Source organism: Falco cherrug, chromosome 7 (genome assembly GCF_023634085.1).
Source record: "Falco cherrug isolate bFalChe1 chromosome 7, bFalChe1.pri, whole genome shotgun sequence".
Lineage (NCBI taxonomy): Eukaryota > Metazoa > Chordata > Aves > Falconiformes > Falconidae > Falco > Falco cherrug.
Window position 1 is genome coordinate 14586213 of NC_073703.1, and position 17840 is coordinate 14604052.

Genomic DNA, 17840 nt, shown 5'->3' on the forward strand with positions numbered 1-17840 from the left:
GAATGCTGCAAACTACAGTTTAGACAATACTGCAGCCAGGGAACACAGGAGAAACTGGTAAGACTTTGACATTTCAAACATCATTAACTGCACCTACTCCTGTAGATTAACTGATTTTTGTAATTGAAGAGAAAGTTGATTAACAGTTCTGTAATTACACAACTGGTTTTTTTAGGCTCAAATCATCTGTCACTTAAGCACATGCATAATTTAACCTATTCAGGTGACTGAAGTGATGCCTGACTAAATACTTGCATGACCACAGCAGCCACAGGGACAGGCTTTGAAAGGAAGCAGAGCTTTTTCAGACTGGCTCTAGCCACAAACCAGTATACTGTATTAAGCTTACTACACAAGACCAATACACATGCAATTTTAACAACGTTGCACATCGGTGTGACCCTCTTTGAACCTGGCCACATGGTTGCTGTGCTGAGCTCTGTCAGATACATCAGTGGCATGCAGCTTCGCACTCTCCTACCCCAAAGAAATAGGTTCAGCTTCTTGAGAAAGTTAAACAGGAACAGGAATAGCACTAGAAAGCAAATAAGCAGCATGTTAAGAAGATGGAGAGAAAAAAACTAGCATTATCATGTTATGTGAGACAAGTTACCAGCAGTGGATCATTTGCCAACAGAAATAACTTGATGGGAAGGGTCAAACTCATCTTGACGCAGCTCAGCGCACAGACTACAGCACAGCATACCTGGTAAAAAAGTCATCTTACATCTAGTAGCACACACTCAGAATGTCAAGAAAAGCATCCTATCTAAACAGAAATTTAGATACAGAAGTATTCCAACGTCGCTACTACATGCCTGCAGTACAATTAGACCAGGTCTGCAATGCGATTTGGTTTATACTTCAAAGAGGCTACAGAACTTGACTTGTGATGGTGCAGCTCCATCCATGCCTGTGCACAAGGCTGTAAGACAGAGAAAACACTCATACAGAGAGGGTGGCACGCAGAGTAACTGAACACTTACTAATAGGATGGCACAAGTCAACTCTCAAGCACCTCAAAGCAAGCCTCCAAACCAGCTTCACAGCTCACATCAAGTTTAGGTGTGCCACAGTCCAATTTCCTAAGCCTCTGCACATGATCCCACCCTATCTCATACCAGCACTGGCACTTATGCAGTCACATGGAGAGCCAATCCAGGGAAATGACCGACAAAATAATTAATCCTCAAAAAAAAAAAAAAAAAAAAAAGGAAGTGATTAGAATACATGTTTGTTCAATTCAGATCCCAAAACAGTCACCAAGTACAGAAGGAAGCAAAAGAGACAGGTGGAAGGGTGACAGCCAGGGCTTAGGTGAGTTTAGACTGGATTACAGCCACACCTTTAAGAAGTTTTGGCAGATTTGGGAGCGGCTAGTAAAGATGCTATGGACCTGAACATCGACCCTGCCCTGCATCTGAGATTATTACCCTGCAACACACACATCCACACCTCAGGCACTCCAGGTCCGTCTTGGGAACTATATTATCAATGAAGTGAGTAATAGTGGGAAGACCTGGACTGCTGAGTAGTACTAGTTCTAGAAGTGCCTTGAATCTAGAATTTTTTAGGCAAGGAGTGCTTGTGAAATACAGTATTCCTAACAGAGCAACCAGAAAATCATTTGCAGAAGGCATAAACATAAATTTGAAGTCATGTTTGTCAAGTCCTCATTCACAAAAATTGATTACCACTTTGCAGTATTAGGCAAAGAAAAACTTCCCAGATATTAGGATAAGAACTGTCAACCAGAGTCATCTTGCAAAATACCACCAAGCACAAGGTAGGAGGCTACAAAGTGAAGGCATCTTTCTGTTTCTGTTGTCTCTTAGCAAAGATGACAAGAATCAAGTAGACAAGTAGATAAGATTAAGAAAACAACTACCTCTTTGGGTAGAGGTAAGTGGGAATGCTGCACAAAACAAAGGCTGGTATTCAGTTGCAATAATCATTGTGTTAAAACTGACAGAGCTGTAACTGACACTTTTCCCAGGCTTTGAAGATTACATAGTTATATTATGGTGAAAGACTGAACACCTAGATTAAATTAATTTAGAGCTTTAACAGCAGGAATGGATTAGTGTATGACAGCAAAAATATACTGCATTAATAACCCAAAAGGTTATCAGTAAAAAATAAAAACAAAAAATAAAAATCAGCAAATCAGAAATTAATAGAAATATGCCAATTCTCAGAACCTGCAGCTTCTTTTTTTAAAATCTCACTTGATTAGTAGTAAACAATTAAAGACAGAATCCAATAGCACTGGGAGTCATCCATATCCGACTTTGGGATCCCCAACTAGGAAGCAAAAAGCCTAACCAGGCTGTCACAGACCTTAAGAGAGTTCCAAAGCTCTCCAACTCAGAAAAAGGCCTCCCCAACCTTTTGTTATTACAATTACTAGCACTAAGTCTAGACATTGATAAGATTCACATGTGCATAACTTCCAGGCGTAGACAAGCTACAGGCACACATCTACCTATACTCTTTGAAAGTTAGCCAGTTGCACACTCTTTGCAAAGCACATGATGTGCACGTAAACAAAATAAGCACTTCATGTTGGACTGTATCTGAGTGCTAACTAGTGATCTCCACAGACAGGTTGAAGATGAAGTATCAACCAAGCTTTCTGAAGTTGGATGATCTTCTGAAAACGTTAGCTGTCAAAGTACACACAACAGAGTACCAACTTGATTCTGGAATCAGCCTGTAACATTCCAATTTTGCAGCTGTAGAAAGTCAACAGCTACGCTAGCACACATATCAAACGCCATCCTCCTTCAGCTGAAATGAAATCAAATAAAAATGGGTTGGGATACACTAACCCCGCAACTGCACATCTGCCATACACACAGAGAGATCAAACATCTCAGAAAATCCGATAATAAGAAATGCATGAAACAGCTCGATTTCGAATGAGTTTGTAAGAGTCTAGGCAAAAAAAAATATGTTGCTTTTAACAACATAAGTATTAAATAATTTGCAACTTTGATGCGACTTTTAGAATTTATTTAAAAAAAAACAAAACACAGACACTCCCAGAATTAAGGTTTAATCCAAGCCTACCACCTCAGTAACATCTGAACTTTGGTTAAGGGGAAGAAAATGCAGAACTTATATACCAAGTTTAATCTGTTCTAATGTGCTGTCAAGTTTGTTACCATACTTTAAAATCTTCTTGGCAATCAACCACTACATTTATTTTACAGGCTATTCCTGCAACATCCTCATACCATTATGTTGTCAAACCACTTTCCACAGTTAAATATTCTAGTCCTTTCATAAGGCAGCTTTTGGGAATTATCAGCACCACAATCAGCAACAGCTATTTTTCTCCCTGTATCTCCCATACAGTTAGAATATTTTTTGCCCAATTCTTGAGAAGGAAAAAACCAAACCAATACAGTTAAGGATAACAACATTAGTTATCCCAGTTTCTCTCTTGGTTTTTTTATTTCATTATCCCATCAGAAGTTCACTGGCCTTTCCTTCTGTGGTAAGAAATTTCCTCTGCCCACCTAACAGCCATCAGACAACACGTGTTGTGCCTGCTTCCCTTCAAGAATTCTAGTGGCTGGGGAGAAAAACAAATTTGAGCTGTTCTGTGGTTCCAGCAAACCTGGTAGTTAAAGAAAGTGGCTCACACCCCTGCTTTAAAACGTCTCATATCCACTTTACATACTAAGCAAAATATGGGCGTAAAGGGGGCTGAAAAAGCCTCACCACTCCTCAAAAAAACAGCATTCTCTCCGTCAGTGCAACAGCTGTGATGGAGACCGGTCTGAAACACTGCTGCTGAGGCCCGTGGTCCCATCCAGCCGGACGCCATGGTTCAGTGTGCCAAACAGCACCGGGTTAGCGAGCGGCTGCTACCAAACAGAGCAGTCACCTCCCGCACACCCTGCCTCCTCCCCTGTGCAGCAGCACCGATGCCCCACTAATCCTGCACCAAGCCAGGTCAGGAAGCTAAGCTTGCCAATACAAAGGTTTTGGGGGTTTATTTTTTTGGTTCTTTTGTTAGGTTAGCTTTCTATTACTTGAAATACAAAAATATCTACAATTCAAGTGAAAGAAAAGCTAAGCTTAAAGTAATAAAAATAACAGAAACCAAGAATGAGGTAGATCATTTTTGGTAAAGGTTGAATCGCAATATATATTAACATGACACTATTACCTGTACATTTTCATGATTTGAGCAAAAGAGATGGAATTAAATCAAATAAAGGGCAATAACAAGAGTGCAGAGAATACAATAGAGGAGAATGAAAGTTTCAGGCCAGGGAACATAAAGAAACAATGCAACAAACTCCCAAGTTTTACCACAGGTCAAGTCAGTATCATGGACTACTTTTGTAGAAATAATGAAGCATATAGACTAATTTGTCAGAGGCCACTACCTACAGTAGTAGATACAGGCAGTATCAGAGGTAAGAAGTGACATTATCTTCAATAATCATGCTAAGTACCTTATCCAAATATACACACAGACTGAGATTATTCGGTAATTTATCTGCTGAAAAGTCAACTGCCAGAATTTCAACCAGCGAAGCTAAAATACACCAAGATGGAATTATTCACATCAGAAACAAGAAACATGACCTCAAAGACAAAACTTCAGTTCTGGAAAACACACACATTGATTTTACTGTCAGTTTGCCTTTAAAAAAGTGAGACAAAGAAACCAGAACTGATGTTACTTGCTTCAGCAAATTAAGGTGGCACGCAAATATTGCGGCCAAAGTAGACACGATTAAAGGAAACGAAGGATTCCAAAAGAAATAAATATCTAAAAAAAAAAAAAAAAAAAAAAAAAAAAAAAGGAACAAGACAAAGATACATTTTTCAGGTTAAGTATATTGGCATGAGAAGTATCATTTCGTTGTCTTGATTTTTGAAGGCATAAGTCACAATTTCAAAATCCAACCTCAAGTCTTTAAAGACTAGAACTTCAAATTTGGGCTTGTTTCTGACAACACGCTGACAGCATCAGTTTAGTAAGAGTGTCACTGCTAGTATAGCTACGTATTAAACTCCTACTTAGGGTAATCAGGGTCTTTCTGGGAAAGAAAATTAAACCTGCTATGCAAAAACCTGTCAAGTACACAAACTGTTGACTATAAATGTATCTCCCTCCCTTCACACACACTTTTTGACAAGTCCTCTTAGAGACTGATTTGCAGCATTACTGGTGTAAAGTCGACAAACTGATACGGCCAAACTCTATTGTGTCAGCATCAATTAAGTTCAAGACAACATCGATTAGTTTAGAAAACACTCATCTGTCATGACCGTCCACAAGGAGCGAACAGTTAACAGAAAGCACATCACGAAGGGACGAGAAAGAGAAGGAAAAGTTTGGGTGTCGGTGAAAAGCTTCCAGGAAAGAGAAGCACAGCAAGTGGTAAAGATAATGATGGGAAAAAAGAGAGGAGTCTGGATCCTGCAGTCTATCGCCAGCAGAACAGAGAAAGCAGGGCTGATGCGATAAGACAAAAAGGTAAGTCAGCGAGACTAGAGTTAGGCAGAGCCTCAAGGGACAAGAAAAGAAACGAAAGTTTAAAACACAATGGAGTGCCTCTCTCTGAGATAATCCACGTGGGGAGGTAGACGATCTGATAGAGTATCTTTAAATACAAGTGAGATAGCTGTTAAATGCAAAGTGATGTTTCAAGGTGCCTTTGTTCGACAAGTGAAAATCACCCTTCCACTCCTGAGTTCAAACAAGCAGAAAAAAAATATCAAAGCGAAACATCAGGAAACTAAGGTACAAACAGTCCAACACCAGCCTAAACAGTTCCACATGCACAAAGGTTTTTTCACCTACTTTAAATAGCTAAGTCAAGAATGGCCTCATACCAGAAGGTATGAAGGATGATCTAGCAAACACTTATCTCACCCACACAGACACATTAAAAAAAAAAAAAAAAAAGACAAAAAGACTTAACTCCCAGAATCCCAGAATTACCACACTGAAATACTCACTCTTGAGGATAATTCCTGATTTAAAGTTGGACACTGCCCAGCAATTATTCAGAACTGCTAAACAGTCATGCAGCAGCAGGGAAATTTTTAGCAAAACGAACCTGCGTTAAACATCCCACATTCAACTTAGGCAAAACACCTGTTTAAACAGTGGTTTCAAAATATCCGATAAACACGGGGTAAGTATAAAACATTGCAAACACGCTACATCGCCAGCAAAACTCCTGAGCCGCAATCAGTTTACAAATCTATCATGGTTAACAGCAATCTGTGCATTTCTAGGCTATGTCAGCACCGACTGAACACTGGAGCTAAAACCCAAACCAGCTAAATACCAACCACACCCCAGAAAAAATAAAAACCACCTCAGGAGAGAAGTGCAAGTACCACCACACAGGTGGGAGATGCCAAGCGCGCTTTCCAGTGGGAAAAGCCAAAGGGAAGGCTCCTGCTGGAAGGGTGCTGGATTTGCAGGTTCTGGAAAAAGATGGCCCGCGTTTCTACACAGCTCACAGGTATCGTCAGAAACAGAAGGCTCACAGGTATGAACCCCTGTGGTTTTGAAGGATATACTGTGACATGGAACACCTTTATCTGACATGAAACAAAGCAGCTGGCTGGAAGTTCAAGCAGAGCATGGAAATCCACAGATCCACGCTCCGCACTCTCAAAATTATCTGAAAGCGCTTGGTGGTTCGCTCCGAATTCTGTGAGCATCACCTAAGGAATAAATTCGCAAGGATGAAGAACCGACTCGCAGCCAAAGACAGAGCTGGGGTTAAAGCCGTGTTTTCCCGTAGGAACCCGCCCAGCTCTCTGCAAGGGCTCACACGCTCCCCTGGACATGGCAACGCGTCGAAATGGTACAAACGACACGGGGAGACAGACGAGCCGGGAGGCACAGCCGCATCCCCGGGAACGGCGCCGTCGGCCGCACCACTCCGGTACCGGGCGACACCGCGCCGAGGAGCCCCGCAGGAAGGCGGCGCCCCGGGCAGCGGGACCCCCGCCGGGGGGCGGAGGGCAGCAGGGCGGCGCGGCCGGGCCGCCGGCACCAACCGGACGGCTCCGCAGATGCCGGGCGGCTGCCTCGCCCCGGCGGCTCGGGGCAGCCCGGGCAGCTGCGGGCCGGGGGTGACGCCGGGCCGGGCCGGGCCCCAGGCGGCCAAGCCCGCGCCTCCCCTTCCGGCGCGGAGGTGTCAGCCCGGCGGGTCCCTCCTTCCCGCCGCCGCGGCACCCCGGACGGGGCGGGCAGGGCGGCAGCCGCCGCGGCGGAGGCGGGCCCGGGGGCCAGAAGGGTCGAAGCGGATCCGCAGCCGCCGGCACCCGGAGCGGCCGGCCGGGACCCGTCCGAGCGGCGGCCGGCGCCCCCCTCCCCCCCCCGCCGCCCTCACCATTCTCCTCAGGGCCGGGCTGGGTCTCGGCGCCGACTCTGGCTCGCCTCGCGCCGGGCAGCTCCCGCTCGTGGTTCGGCGTCGGCGGTGGCGGGGCCTGTCTCCATCTATCGGGGCTGGGCTCGGCGGCGGCGGGCGGGCTGGGGACGGGCCGGGCGGGGACGGCGCTCCGGGGCCGCAGGGGAGAGCGGGGCGAGGCGGACGGCGCTGGTTCGACTCCGCACCAGGACCCGGCGCTGACGGCGGCCTCGGCCCGGCGGCTCTTTCTCATAATTGTGCGACTCGGCCGGCGGAGCCGCGGCGCTGCCGCGTCAGCGCGCACCGCCCCCGGGAGGAGGGGGACGCCGCGGCCCCCCGGGGCGGGGGCGGGCCGGCCGGCGGGGGCAGCCGCTCCGCACGGCGGGGCGGGGGGAGAGCGCCACGACACCCCGGGAAGGCGGGAGCGAGTGCCGGCGGCGGGGGGGCGGCCGTGCGGGGCAGGAGCGCGGCTGAGGGGAAACGCGCGGGGAGAGGGAGGCCCCGCACCGCCCCGCCGGCCGCCCCCCCGCCCCCGCACTACTCACTGCTTACACCACGTAGCAGGGAGCAGCGTGAGTGGGGAGCTGTTGGCGCTTCTCCGCGGTGAAGTGCCGCCATGAGCACCGTGTCAGCTCGGCCGGGGCTAAACCGGAGGAAAATTCAATCTGGAGGGAGAGAGGAGGATGCGCCTCGCCCACTGCAGCGGCCCCGCTCCCAGCTGAGATCAGGCGCTGCCCTGGGCAGGAGCCCGGTCTGCTGTCCGTATGCCATCAGCAAACTGTGGGAATCAGTATCACCAACAAAAAGCCTCCCACAATAACTCCCAGTGTGTGTTTCATTATATAGCTTTTCAACAAACTGTGTGCCTGAATAAACAGCATTTGTAAAGGAAGACAAATAGACTAATTAACTTTGGCTTAATTATTTGCCTTCCCTAAACATATATAAAAAAATACATTTTTGGATGACTTTTCTAGGAAGTATGTCTAACACTATGACGTTAATTTTTAAGACATATGCAGTCAGCTCAGTGTTGCTTTTGCACTGAAAACATGGATCAAAAGCGAGTTAAATCTGACTTAAAGGTCCTGGTACCATTTCTACAATACCATAGCCATAGAAGAGCGGTACTTTTGTATAAACTCAATCAGAACATCCAAATTAATTTAAAAACTTTGGGTTTCATTATTGGGCCTTATCCTTTGTGCTGTACCAGGTATTACCCATCTTCCCCTGCTGCAAAAGGTCAGCATTAACTGCACGTAGCATTGGGCGAAGCTGGCAGACACACGAGTGTGCACTCACACCTGAACCATGGTTTGTGCATCGCAGGGTAACAGCTCTGTGCACCCAGCCGAAAACTGGTGAGCCTCAGCATGACAGAAACTGCCTCTGAGGAGTCTGAGGCTCAGCACGCTACCAAATTTACTAGACCCACTGCAATGATTAGAAAGGGGTGATCAAAAATCAAGTCAAGCATTCAAAAAAAAGCAGAATTGGCAGCCCCTAGTTTAGACTGAACCGTAGGTAACAGGAAGCAAAAGGTCCTCGCGTTAACAGCCATTTAGCAGGGCAAGTCCAGCAGTAAATTGGCTACAAACAAAAGGCACAAATTTGGAAAAATCCAGGCAACTGGGCATTCAGCTTCCACGTTAGGGTGTTGCTGCAGGGAGCTCAGCTGCAGAGGAGCTCCTGGTGTTTCTTTTTAGTCAGCTTCAGAATTTGTGCTCTCTTACATAGGTATGGAAATTAGGCCCCTAGGACTCTTTAATTTCCACTGAACAGGAAAATTAGGTGTTTCCAGGGAAAACTTAAATTAGTTCTGAGTGCAAGATCTCGCAAATAACACACTGGATTCACTCTTACTGCAGGAGAAATCCCAAGCCTGCTGCCCTGCAGCTACTTGTTCCCGCCTGGATTCCCAAGTGCTAGTGCTAGCTCTTGGCTTACAGAGCAGGAACAGGAGCAGCAGTGGAAGCCCAGTATATTTTTCTGGAGATTGTTCAAGAACTTTCCCAAGGAAAGCAGAGAAAGTGGGGGATTTCTGAGTTCTTTGGCTAACACGATAAAGCATTTCTGACAAACTACCACATTCCTGCTTCCTCCCTTCCTCTTTTTTCCCCCCATTCTAAATGATTAATCTAAACCTCCTCACGTCACACATGAAGTTAATGAGAGCAAGTTCTTCTACGATTAGCTCCTTCACCTCATCTCACAGCAGTATTTGGGCTATACTGACTTGCTTCCCGTACCCTCTAAGTTTAATGTTTGTAAATGCAAGAGCTAGAAGCAGCAAAGAATTCGGAAAAAGTAGCTGGAGGCCAGCCTGGGCATGAGACTTCCCTGGTACAAGCCATTGTTTTAGGAAAGCATGCTTGAGGTGAGGAATTTTCCATGCCTTTTTTCCTGTTGATCCTGCAAAACTGTAAAGCGATTGACATCAAATTGTATGAAAAGTTCAGCTGTTTGTGATAAGCATAGATGGAGAGACAGCACATTATTTCACTGGAACAGCTTGTGAAGAAAATGAAGGAAAAATGAGTCATCAACATCCTCTCTGCCTCACTGTCTGGGGGAGCGTCAGCCTTCAGTGTTGTGAAGGAGGGGCAGGACATAGCACGACGGGGAACAGTGACGGCGCAAGGCACGGGGAAGTCACCTTATATCCTTCGATTACGTTATCAGCCATACAGAACATGATGTGATTTGACCCTAAGCTAGCGGTGTCAGTCATCCAAAAAGATTGAGTTATTCTACATTCAGATGTTAAATCTTATGTTTTGATTACTGTACCTCAGCCTTAGAGGATGAAGCTGTAGGATAAATATTTGCTACTTGTCACCCCAAGCGTTATCTCCCAACCACAGCAATTGTCAACCCAGAATTCCTCTGATATCTCCTTCCAAATCAACAACTGTCAGCTGTGAATTAGGAAGAAATAATGAAGCATTATTTTATACCTTATTGCATTTAAGGACCTTTAACCTGAGGCAAGCTTCTGTTATCTAAAATGGAATATAACTGGTTTAAACAAAACTCCTTTTGCTATGTGGTTCCCATATCTCATTTTTGTATCTTCAACTAAACAATCAGTCTGTCACTGGCACTTTATGTTAAGCTTGTTATGAAATCATCGTTTAAAATTTGCGATGGCAACCTTAATAGGTTTTACATCGCATTAAACCAGCCGTAACTTGATCTCACTGCATTAAGTGCTAAAGAATTGCAAGAAACCTCTCCAAAGCAGCCCTTATCTTGATACTGCAATAGCCAGTAGCCAGGATGAAGCTGGCTGACGGCTTGCTCACCCTCACATAGATGAAATACTGACTCGTGCAGAGAAAGAAAAAATTAAAATACAGTATTCCTCTTTCTGAGAGATGAGATGAGCTACCGTTAAACAGAAGTCATCTGGTTTTGACTTTGTTGGACTCTGTACACCAGAGATACACTGTTATTCTGCCACTGTTCTTTTAAAGTTGTTCAAAATACATGCTGGAGTTCATGTAGTTAAATCAGATGCAAATGCCAACTGATAAGGAGATCTAGTTAATATCCTACTCAAGGTCAAACAGATTCTGTGTAGAAACCATTTTTGTCCCTTACAAAAGTCACTTGTGGCAGAAAAGAGGTATTACTGATTCACTTTTCTTATTCTTCTAACAAGGGTGAACTCTCCCAAATACTTTTATTTTTTTCAGCCACAGGTTTGTCCATTTATTGTATATCTAGGTAAATCTGCTGTCTAGCTAAAGTGGCAACTCACCAGTTTACATTCTGTTACTCCTGACACTGAAGATACTTATTTTTCAACAAACACTAAGTTTTAAAGCTTGTCAAGTGAGGCAAAAAAAGCGTAAAATGACACAGGTTAATGGGATCTGCAGGTCCCCTCATAATTTGTGAAGGGTTTTCCCAGTGCTAGAATTGCCAAGGCTTTGTGAAAATATTTTGCCCACTACCTCTCAGATAATACACCAAATAACCTTACAAACATGCAACTTTTCAGCAATTCAAAATACGCTGTTTCAAAATGGGATGAAGTAGAAAGAGCTTATTGCTGTTAATCACAACGCTTGGGAAATATAACCTAAAAGGAGGAGTGTCTCCATTGAAGCCAGGGAAAATAAAACTCAAGAAACACGTAACTTCAGAGTTTCTAAACTGTTTGGAAATTCTGGTTACTTTGTTGGTATGTATTACACTGCAGAGTTACACATCATCTTCTGAAGAAGTCCCAAAGGTTTAGTAATCTTTTTGCATTATAGCAAGGTTCTTCAAAACCAAGAAGTAGTTAGTCTGAGCAACACGTTAGCTTTAACAGCTGAGATGTATTCCTTCAAAGGAAGGAAGTGCCTTAGCTGTACATTCAAGAAATAAGTCATAACATGTAGGGTAAATTCTAGGTATATCAAGAAAAACAAAAAAGTCAATTTCACATATTTAACAGCCAAATCAGATTATCCCCTGTAATGGATTTAGGCTCCAATCTCACAAGCAATGTATGTATTTAGATTGAAGTAACAGAACTGCTCACGTATTAAAATTGGCAAAATAGCATTGACATCTTACTATACAAAGTAATTCTGAAAAGCGAACACAAGAGATAGCTTGCCTTTAGAGAAAGGAAAGCTGATTTGGTGTCACCCAAAGGCCACCAGTGCAGTTCTGCCCAGCTCCCCTCTAACCATGAGGCCCACCACAGCAGCAGTGTTTTCACTCCATTTAGGCGTTAAATTCAGGCTAGAGCATCCTACAAAGTCAGCTATTTACCCTGCAATGCAAATGCAGGGAAAGCTATGCGAGGCATATCTTTTCAGTCCTTCCCCCTTCTTCTGGGACTGGCAAATTACCTCCAGCACTAGGAAAGGGCTGTAGAGTAGCTTTCTGATGGCAGTGCAAAGGACCAGGTGAGTAATAAACCAAGCTCAGAATGCAAAACCAGTAACTCAAGACTGCGGTACGGCTTGTCACATCCAAATTAGGCAAATGAGAGCATGGTATCTTTCGTTTTAAAACGTGCATTAAAGATAGCCCACGTTAATAGGAAGGGATATCGAAGTTAAGGAACTAATGGAGTGCACACAGTAGTTCTGAATGCACGATTTTGCCTTCAACATGCTCCGTAAATGCACAAAAAAAGATACATTACCCAACCCATCATCTAAAGTATAATGTAAGCCTATCCTGTACTTAGGAATATGATACATTACTTACTGCTCAGAAAATTGTTTGAGAGCTTAACCAACACAGGCCCAAGTCTTGCACAGAACTGCCAAGGGTGTGCCTCCACTCTCTACTCCTATTTACATATGTAAAATCAATAGCTGCCTGAACTGCACGAGGACATTTACACCACAAGGGCATTTACACCACAATGGTGGCCCTTTGCAAGATTTTATTAGTGTCTGCCTTTAAAAAAAAAAAAAAAAAACAAACCAAAAAAACGCCTACTTTATGTCAGTTTTGTTCCTTCTGAACTTTCTCCCCCCATAACTTCTACGAGATTTTTTTAAAGCTTCCCTGTCAAAATTGTTCTTTGGCCTCACAAATCCTTGGTTTAAGTTTCTGCTTGTTAGCAGCCCAGCTGGCACATGGTGGACAGGCAGCAAGGTGGCCTCTGTGCAGAGGAGATGCTCCACGTCTGTCTAGAGACATCTCCAAACAGACACGCAGCACCTCCTTCCATGACTGCACTGCCCAAACCAGCGGGGGAAACAGCAGCAGCCAGAGGTGCCACTTCTCTGTGTGGCCAGGCAGCAGCAGCAGGCAACGCCAGCCCAGTGCGACAGTCTTGAACAAACTGCTTTACAAGAACAGAGCAGCAGGTCAAACCAACTTCTTCCTGAATTTTAGAAATCAGAGACAAGTTCACAGGAGCCCCGTTTCTTGGTTGGTTTTTTTTGTTTTTTGTTTTTTTGTTTTTTCTAAATGCAGGGATAAGTTCCTCATAATCAAAAGGTAAAATGTTAGGCAAGCCTATACAAACCTGGTGTTAATTATCCAACTTTGAATTCTTATTTGACAGCGACTCTGACAAGCGTCACTTTGTCCTGCAGAGGTTTGCTGTTCCACTTCCTAGAGGTAAAGGTACAGATGGGCATGCATTTGCTCTTTTTTCCATTATGACTATAATGTAAATTTACTTTTAGAATTTATTTCTGAAATCAGCTACCAGATGAATACTCACCTACCAGCAATACCTGTTAGCTAATTTTCTGCAGTTAGTTGCCTTAAATCCACGAGGATGGATCGATTTCCCAGCATAGTCTCCCTTAACTTTTGAAAGAAACATTAATTAAAAGGACCCCACTTTTCTTGTAGCTTTGATAGGGACACATCACAACGGAGCTTGAAACTGAACCAAGTTATTGTTCAACTTTTAAACGTACTGATCCCTGTTGTATTTTCTTGTATTCCCAAGGCATGTACAATACATTAGTTGATATACACTGGTAGCCTTTCTGCAAAGCACAGGGAAAGCCAGCATGAGAGCATTTCAGCCTCTGATAAAACTGTAAAAAACTTACTTTACTTTTTTTTGGTTTTCAAATCTAAGCCAGGCTGTTGCACCAACAATCATGCAACCCCAGAAATTCAGTGAGACCTTAACACTGAAGAAGGATTTTCAGAAGATAAGCTGTTGTCTCCATACAGGAACAGAAGAACATATTATTGTCCAAGATAAAGTAACGTGCAAAGATGCTTCAAAACATGCTGGTATTGCTGCAAAGAGAAGGAAAGAAAGAAGGCGAGTATGTGCACCCGGCAAGGAAAGGGAACAGGAAACCAGACAGCAGAATACCTGTGAACACACTCCTAAGAAAAAGCTGAAAGTGAGCTCTTTGATCTAACACTTTCTTAGTTAAAAGGTCTTTGAGCTGCATGCAAAAAAACCCCAAAACTATTCTCAGCCATTTGATGCCCTCTGTGTTCAGGGAAACAGGATCTTGCACATTCTTTATAAAGAAGGGGGATTCCAGAGATACCTGAGCCTCCATCATCAGCCTCTCTCAAGAATACAAAACCTTGAACTTTGATCACTCACTTCTGACAAAAGGGATAACAATCTGAGTCGCTGTCCTCCTTCTTCCCTGAAAAATTAGAAGGATAAATCATTCATCTGATAAAATGTGCTATATAGGCTACTCAAAATTAAAACAGTACTTTAGCTTCTGAAAGCATTACAAAGCCAAAGACAACTTTTATATATGCTTAAATCTAACAGTTTTAGTAGAAGTAAGTTATTCCAAGTGAAAAATCAAACCCACATTGTGGTAATAAAATTTGGATTTTTCTATAGAGAAAAAAATGGCAATTATTCAAGCTGGAAAACAAGCAGAAAAATGCCTTAATAATCAGAGCAGTAGAGTTGGAATGCTCCTCTATGGACTGCATAGTAGTCCAACCCCCCTGCTCAGAGCAGGCTGCCAGGCCTGTGTCCACTTGAGTACCTCCAAGGACGGAGACCCCGCCACCTCTCCGGGCAACCTCCTCCAGTGTTTGACCACACTCACAGTGAAAAGCATTTTCTTGCGTCTAAATGGAATGGTATTGTAAAGATTGGGCCAATCTAACCAGGCAAGCACTTGGTAACTAGTAATGGTAACTATCTTCCTTAGAAGAAAATGCCCCCCTCCTTGCAGTTTTAAAGCCTCTTGAGATTTGCAGTTTTGCTCCGCGTTGAACATCCCAGCCTTAACAACGGAATGCATGGGGAACAGACAGTGAAAAACAAGTTTGCTGATTGCAGCTGTGCCCGGTCTTCCTGTTTTTTAAAATAAGTAAATTCAAAGAGCATTTACTCAATTACTGTGACTCAGTGCTACTGAAACCTCCAGTGTTTGAGCAGCAGAGGCTTCAAATATTTAAAAAAAACATGTTAAATACAAACATACTATCACATGGTTCTAGGGGGGGTCTCAAGGATCACATTAGCAAGTGTATTCAGGTTCAGTGCTATTTCTTTTTCCTCTGCCAACATTTCCAACCCAGCCTGGGTTTCAAGACTGAAGCTTGCCTTTTTCTTGCCCTTCACATCTAAAGCTAAGTACATCCAGTTGAACAGTGCTTCTACAGCACTATTTCCGAGGCTGAATGCAAGTAAACTTCTTCCCATCAAGAAGCTTGCATGTGTTAAATTCCTAACCGGCTGTTTGTCAGGTACACTTTCACAGAGCCCCATGACTAACAGCTGAGCAACAAGCATTTGCTGAGTTAAACCAGTAAAATTGATGCAGCTCAATTCACACACCTCAGTTCACCCCCTACCCCTGAATAAAGGAAAAGGGGCAGGAGGGAGGGGGGCAAAAAAGCACAGTCCATCAAAACCACCACATCGGTATTTACAAACAGAATCATAACTTTGATACATCAGGCAGGATGGATAAAAACCACAGCTACGTATGTATGGGGGCGTATCATGAATTTTTAACTTACTTGGTATTATGAAGCATTAACTGTTTAGCCCTGAACATTCACAGTAAGAAAAAGATGAGTGAGAACAAAGCAATTACTCGATTATTTTTTTCCCAAGTAACATTTATTAATAACATTTGTAAAGTGATAACTTAAAAGTCCTAAGGAAGGGGGCTGTTGTCAGTAAACATACAATGAAAAGGTAGTAAGATTTTTATATTAAAGTATGACTAAAAAGGCTTTTAACAGTGTTTAGCCCAACCAAATTTAGCATTAAAAACATTCAAAATTGCTAAAAGTGTTGCCATCAGTTCTATTGAACTTAGGAAAACCTCATTTCAGTAGTCAATACTAACCTATTATTTATATAAAATTTTAAACTCCATTCTTAATTTTTGTAAACAAAGCACCTACGCATTTGAAAGAAAAAAGTTAGTTTACATCCCATTAAACTGCAGCACATATGCGTGAAACCTCAGGCATGATCAGGCATGGAGCATAATTAGGCACAGAACAAGACAGAGTTTCCACAGCCAGCTGCTAAAGACACTTACATTGCCAAAGGTCTTCTCTATTTATACTAACTCCATTATCATTTATAGCTGAAAATTCAATAAATCCTCCAGGCAGAAGATTCCAAAGAGAAAGAGGAGTCATAATTACATAGATCTGTGAAGCTTCCAAGGGCTTTGAGTAGTGCATGACTTTGAATGAGGTATGACTTCTTTATCTCTTTCAGGAATTTTCAGAAACTTCTTCGGAACCATTTAACTTTGGCAGATACTGGGCTTGTCAAAGAGCATGACAACACATCAGAAGACAAGTTTTCAGCCTGCTATTGGAAAACTGAGGTATGCTGTAATTTATTATTAAGTGCAAGTCAAAAACTGAAGATGGTGCACAAGATCATTGTATTCTGAGGCTGTCAGTTCAAGCTTAGGTCAAGAAAGTCAAGAGGGGCAACTACTAGCATATGAAACCCATTTGTAATTTATGTTTTCTTAGGAAAGTTGTAAGCAAGGTGGTTATCTTACCCGTATCAACTGGCACCACAGTTAATCTGTGTGAACAGCAACAAGTGATACACAGGCTGTAAGTTTGTCTGCTCCCGACTCTTGCGAACAAAGGTTTATACATAACTTTTACCAAGTTAAGCAGTGAATTTGCAGTTAAGTCTTTGTTAACTGGCAATACAGATTTACAGTTGTCTTAATTAGCATACTTCCAAAGTAAATCTAGCTAAACTAGATTTAACCTGGGTAAATTTTCCTGAGCCAGCATGCCCCAAACTAACTATAAATGTCTAGAGGTGACCTTCAGATAAATACTGAGGCAATTCCATGAGGCACTGCTGGAAAGCTTGCATTAATTCGGGGGTTTTTTCCGGGTTCTTGAACTTGTACGGAATACAGGAATGACATTTATTTAAAGAATAGGAAAAATGTTTTAATGACTACCTGACATTAGCACTAAGTGAACTCAGTGGTCTGCTGTTGTTGCCTTTTCCAATTTTCTTTGGTGTAAAGTGTTAGCATTACAGGTACACAAATTTTCTATGCCTAATCCCCCTCAATTTGCAGTTTCCTGAAAAAAGAAGTATCAAATGAACTCAAACTCTTCTAAATGCAAACTAATGATTTAAACTATTCCTTCTTTTCCAAGTCTTTAAAAGCTAAAACAAATTAAGATTAAACAAGTTAAAACACATGCATTGGCCTTAACTAACACAGGCACTACTAGCACTATTCAAACCTGTTGTTTTGTCTATCAATTGCAAAGAATTTTCAAAAATAGTTTTAAAAAAGTATTGTGTAGATGCAAAAGCTAAAAAAAAATAAAAAATCTGTAAATCTGTCCTGTCGTCCTCCCTTTGAACTGCTCCACAGCCAGACAAAGGCCACAAATACAGACCTAGTCTCAATGAGTAGGAGAAGAACCAGGCCAGATTTAACATCTCACCCCACGCCCCCAAACAGCACTTCTTGAGCAACAACTCTTTTGCCTTTTGCACCATCTTGTTTG

At 43.0% G+C, this 17840-nt stretch overlaps 1 protein-coding gene across 3 annotated transcripts in view; it reads right to left on the minus strand.

Moving 5' to 3' along the window:
- Positions 1–7643, minus strand: part of TRPM7 (transient receptor potential cation channel subfamily M member 7) — a 59136-nt gene extending 51493 nt beyond the window's left edge. Inside the window, exon 1 of one of the 3 annotated variants that reach the window (XR_008733093.1) lies at positions 7383–7516. Coding sequence is in view for 2 of the 3 variants with exons in the window: in XM_055715585.1 (XP_055571560.1) it covers positions 7383–7385 (3 nt within the window). In the remaining variant the exon portion in view is untranslated. Of the gene's footprint in view, positions 1–7382 lie in introns of all 3 variants that reach the window. The other 2 variants (XM_055715585.1, XM_055715584.1) reach the window with 2 other exon arrangements.
- Between the last annotated feature and the right edge of the window lie 10197 nt (positions 7644–17840).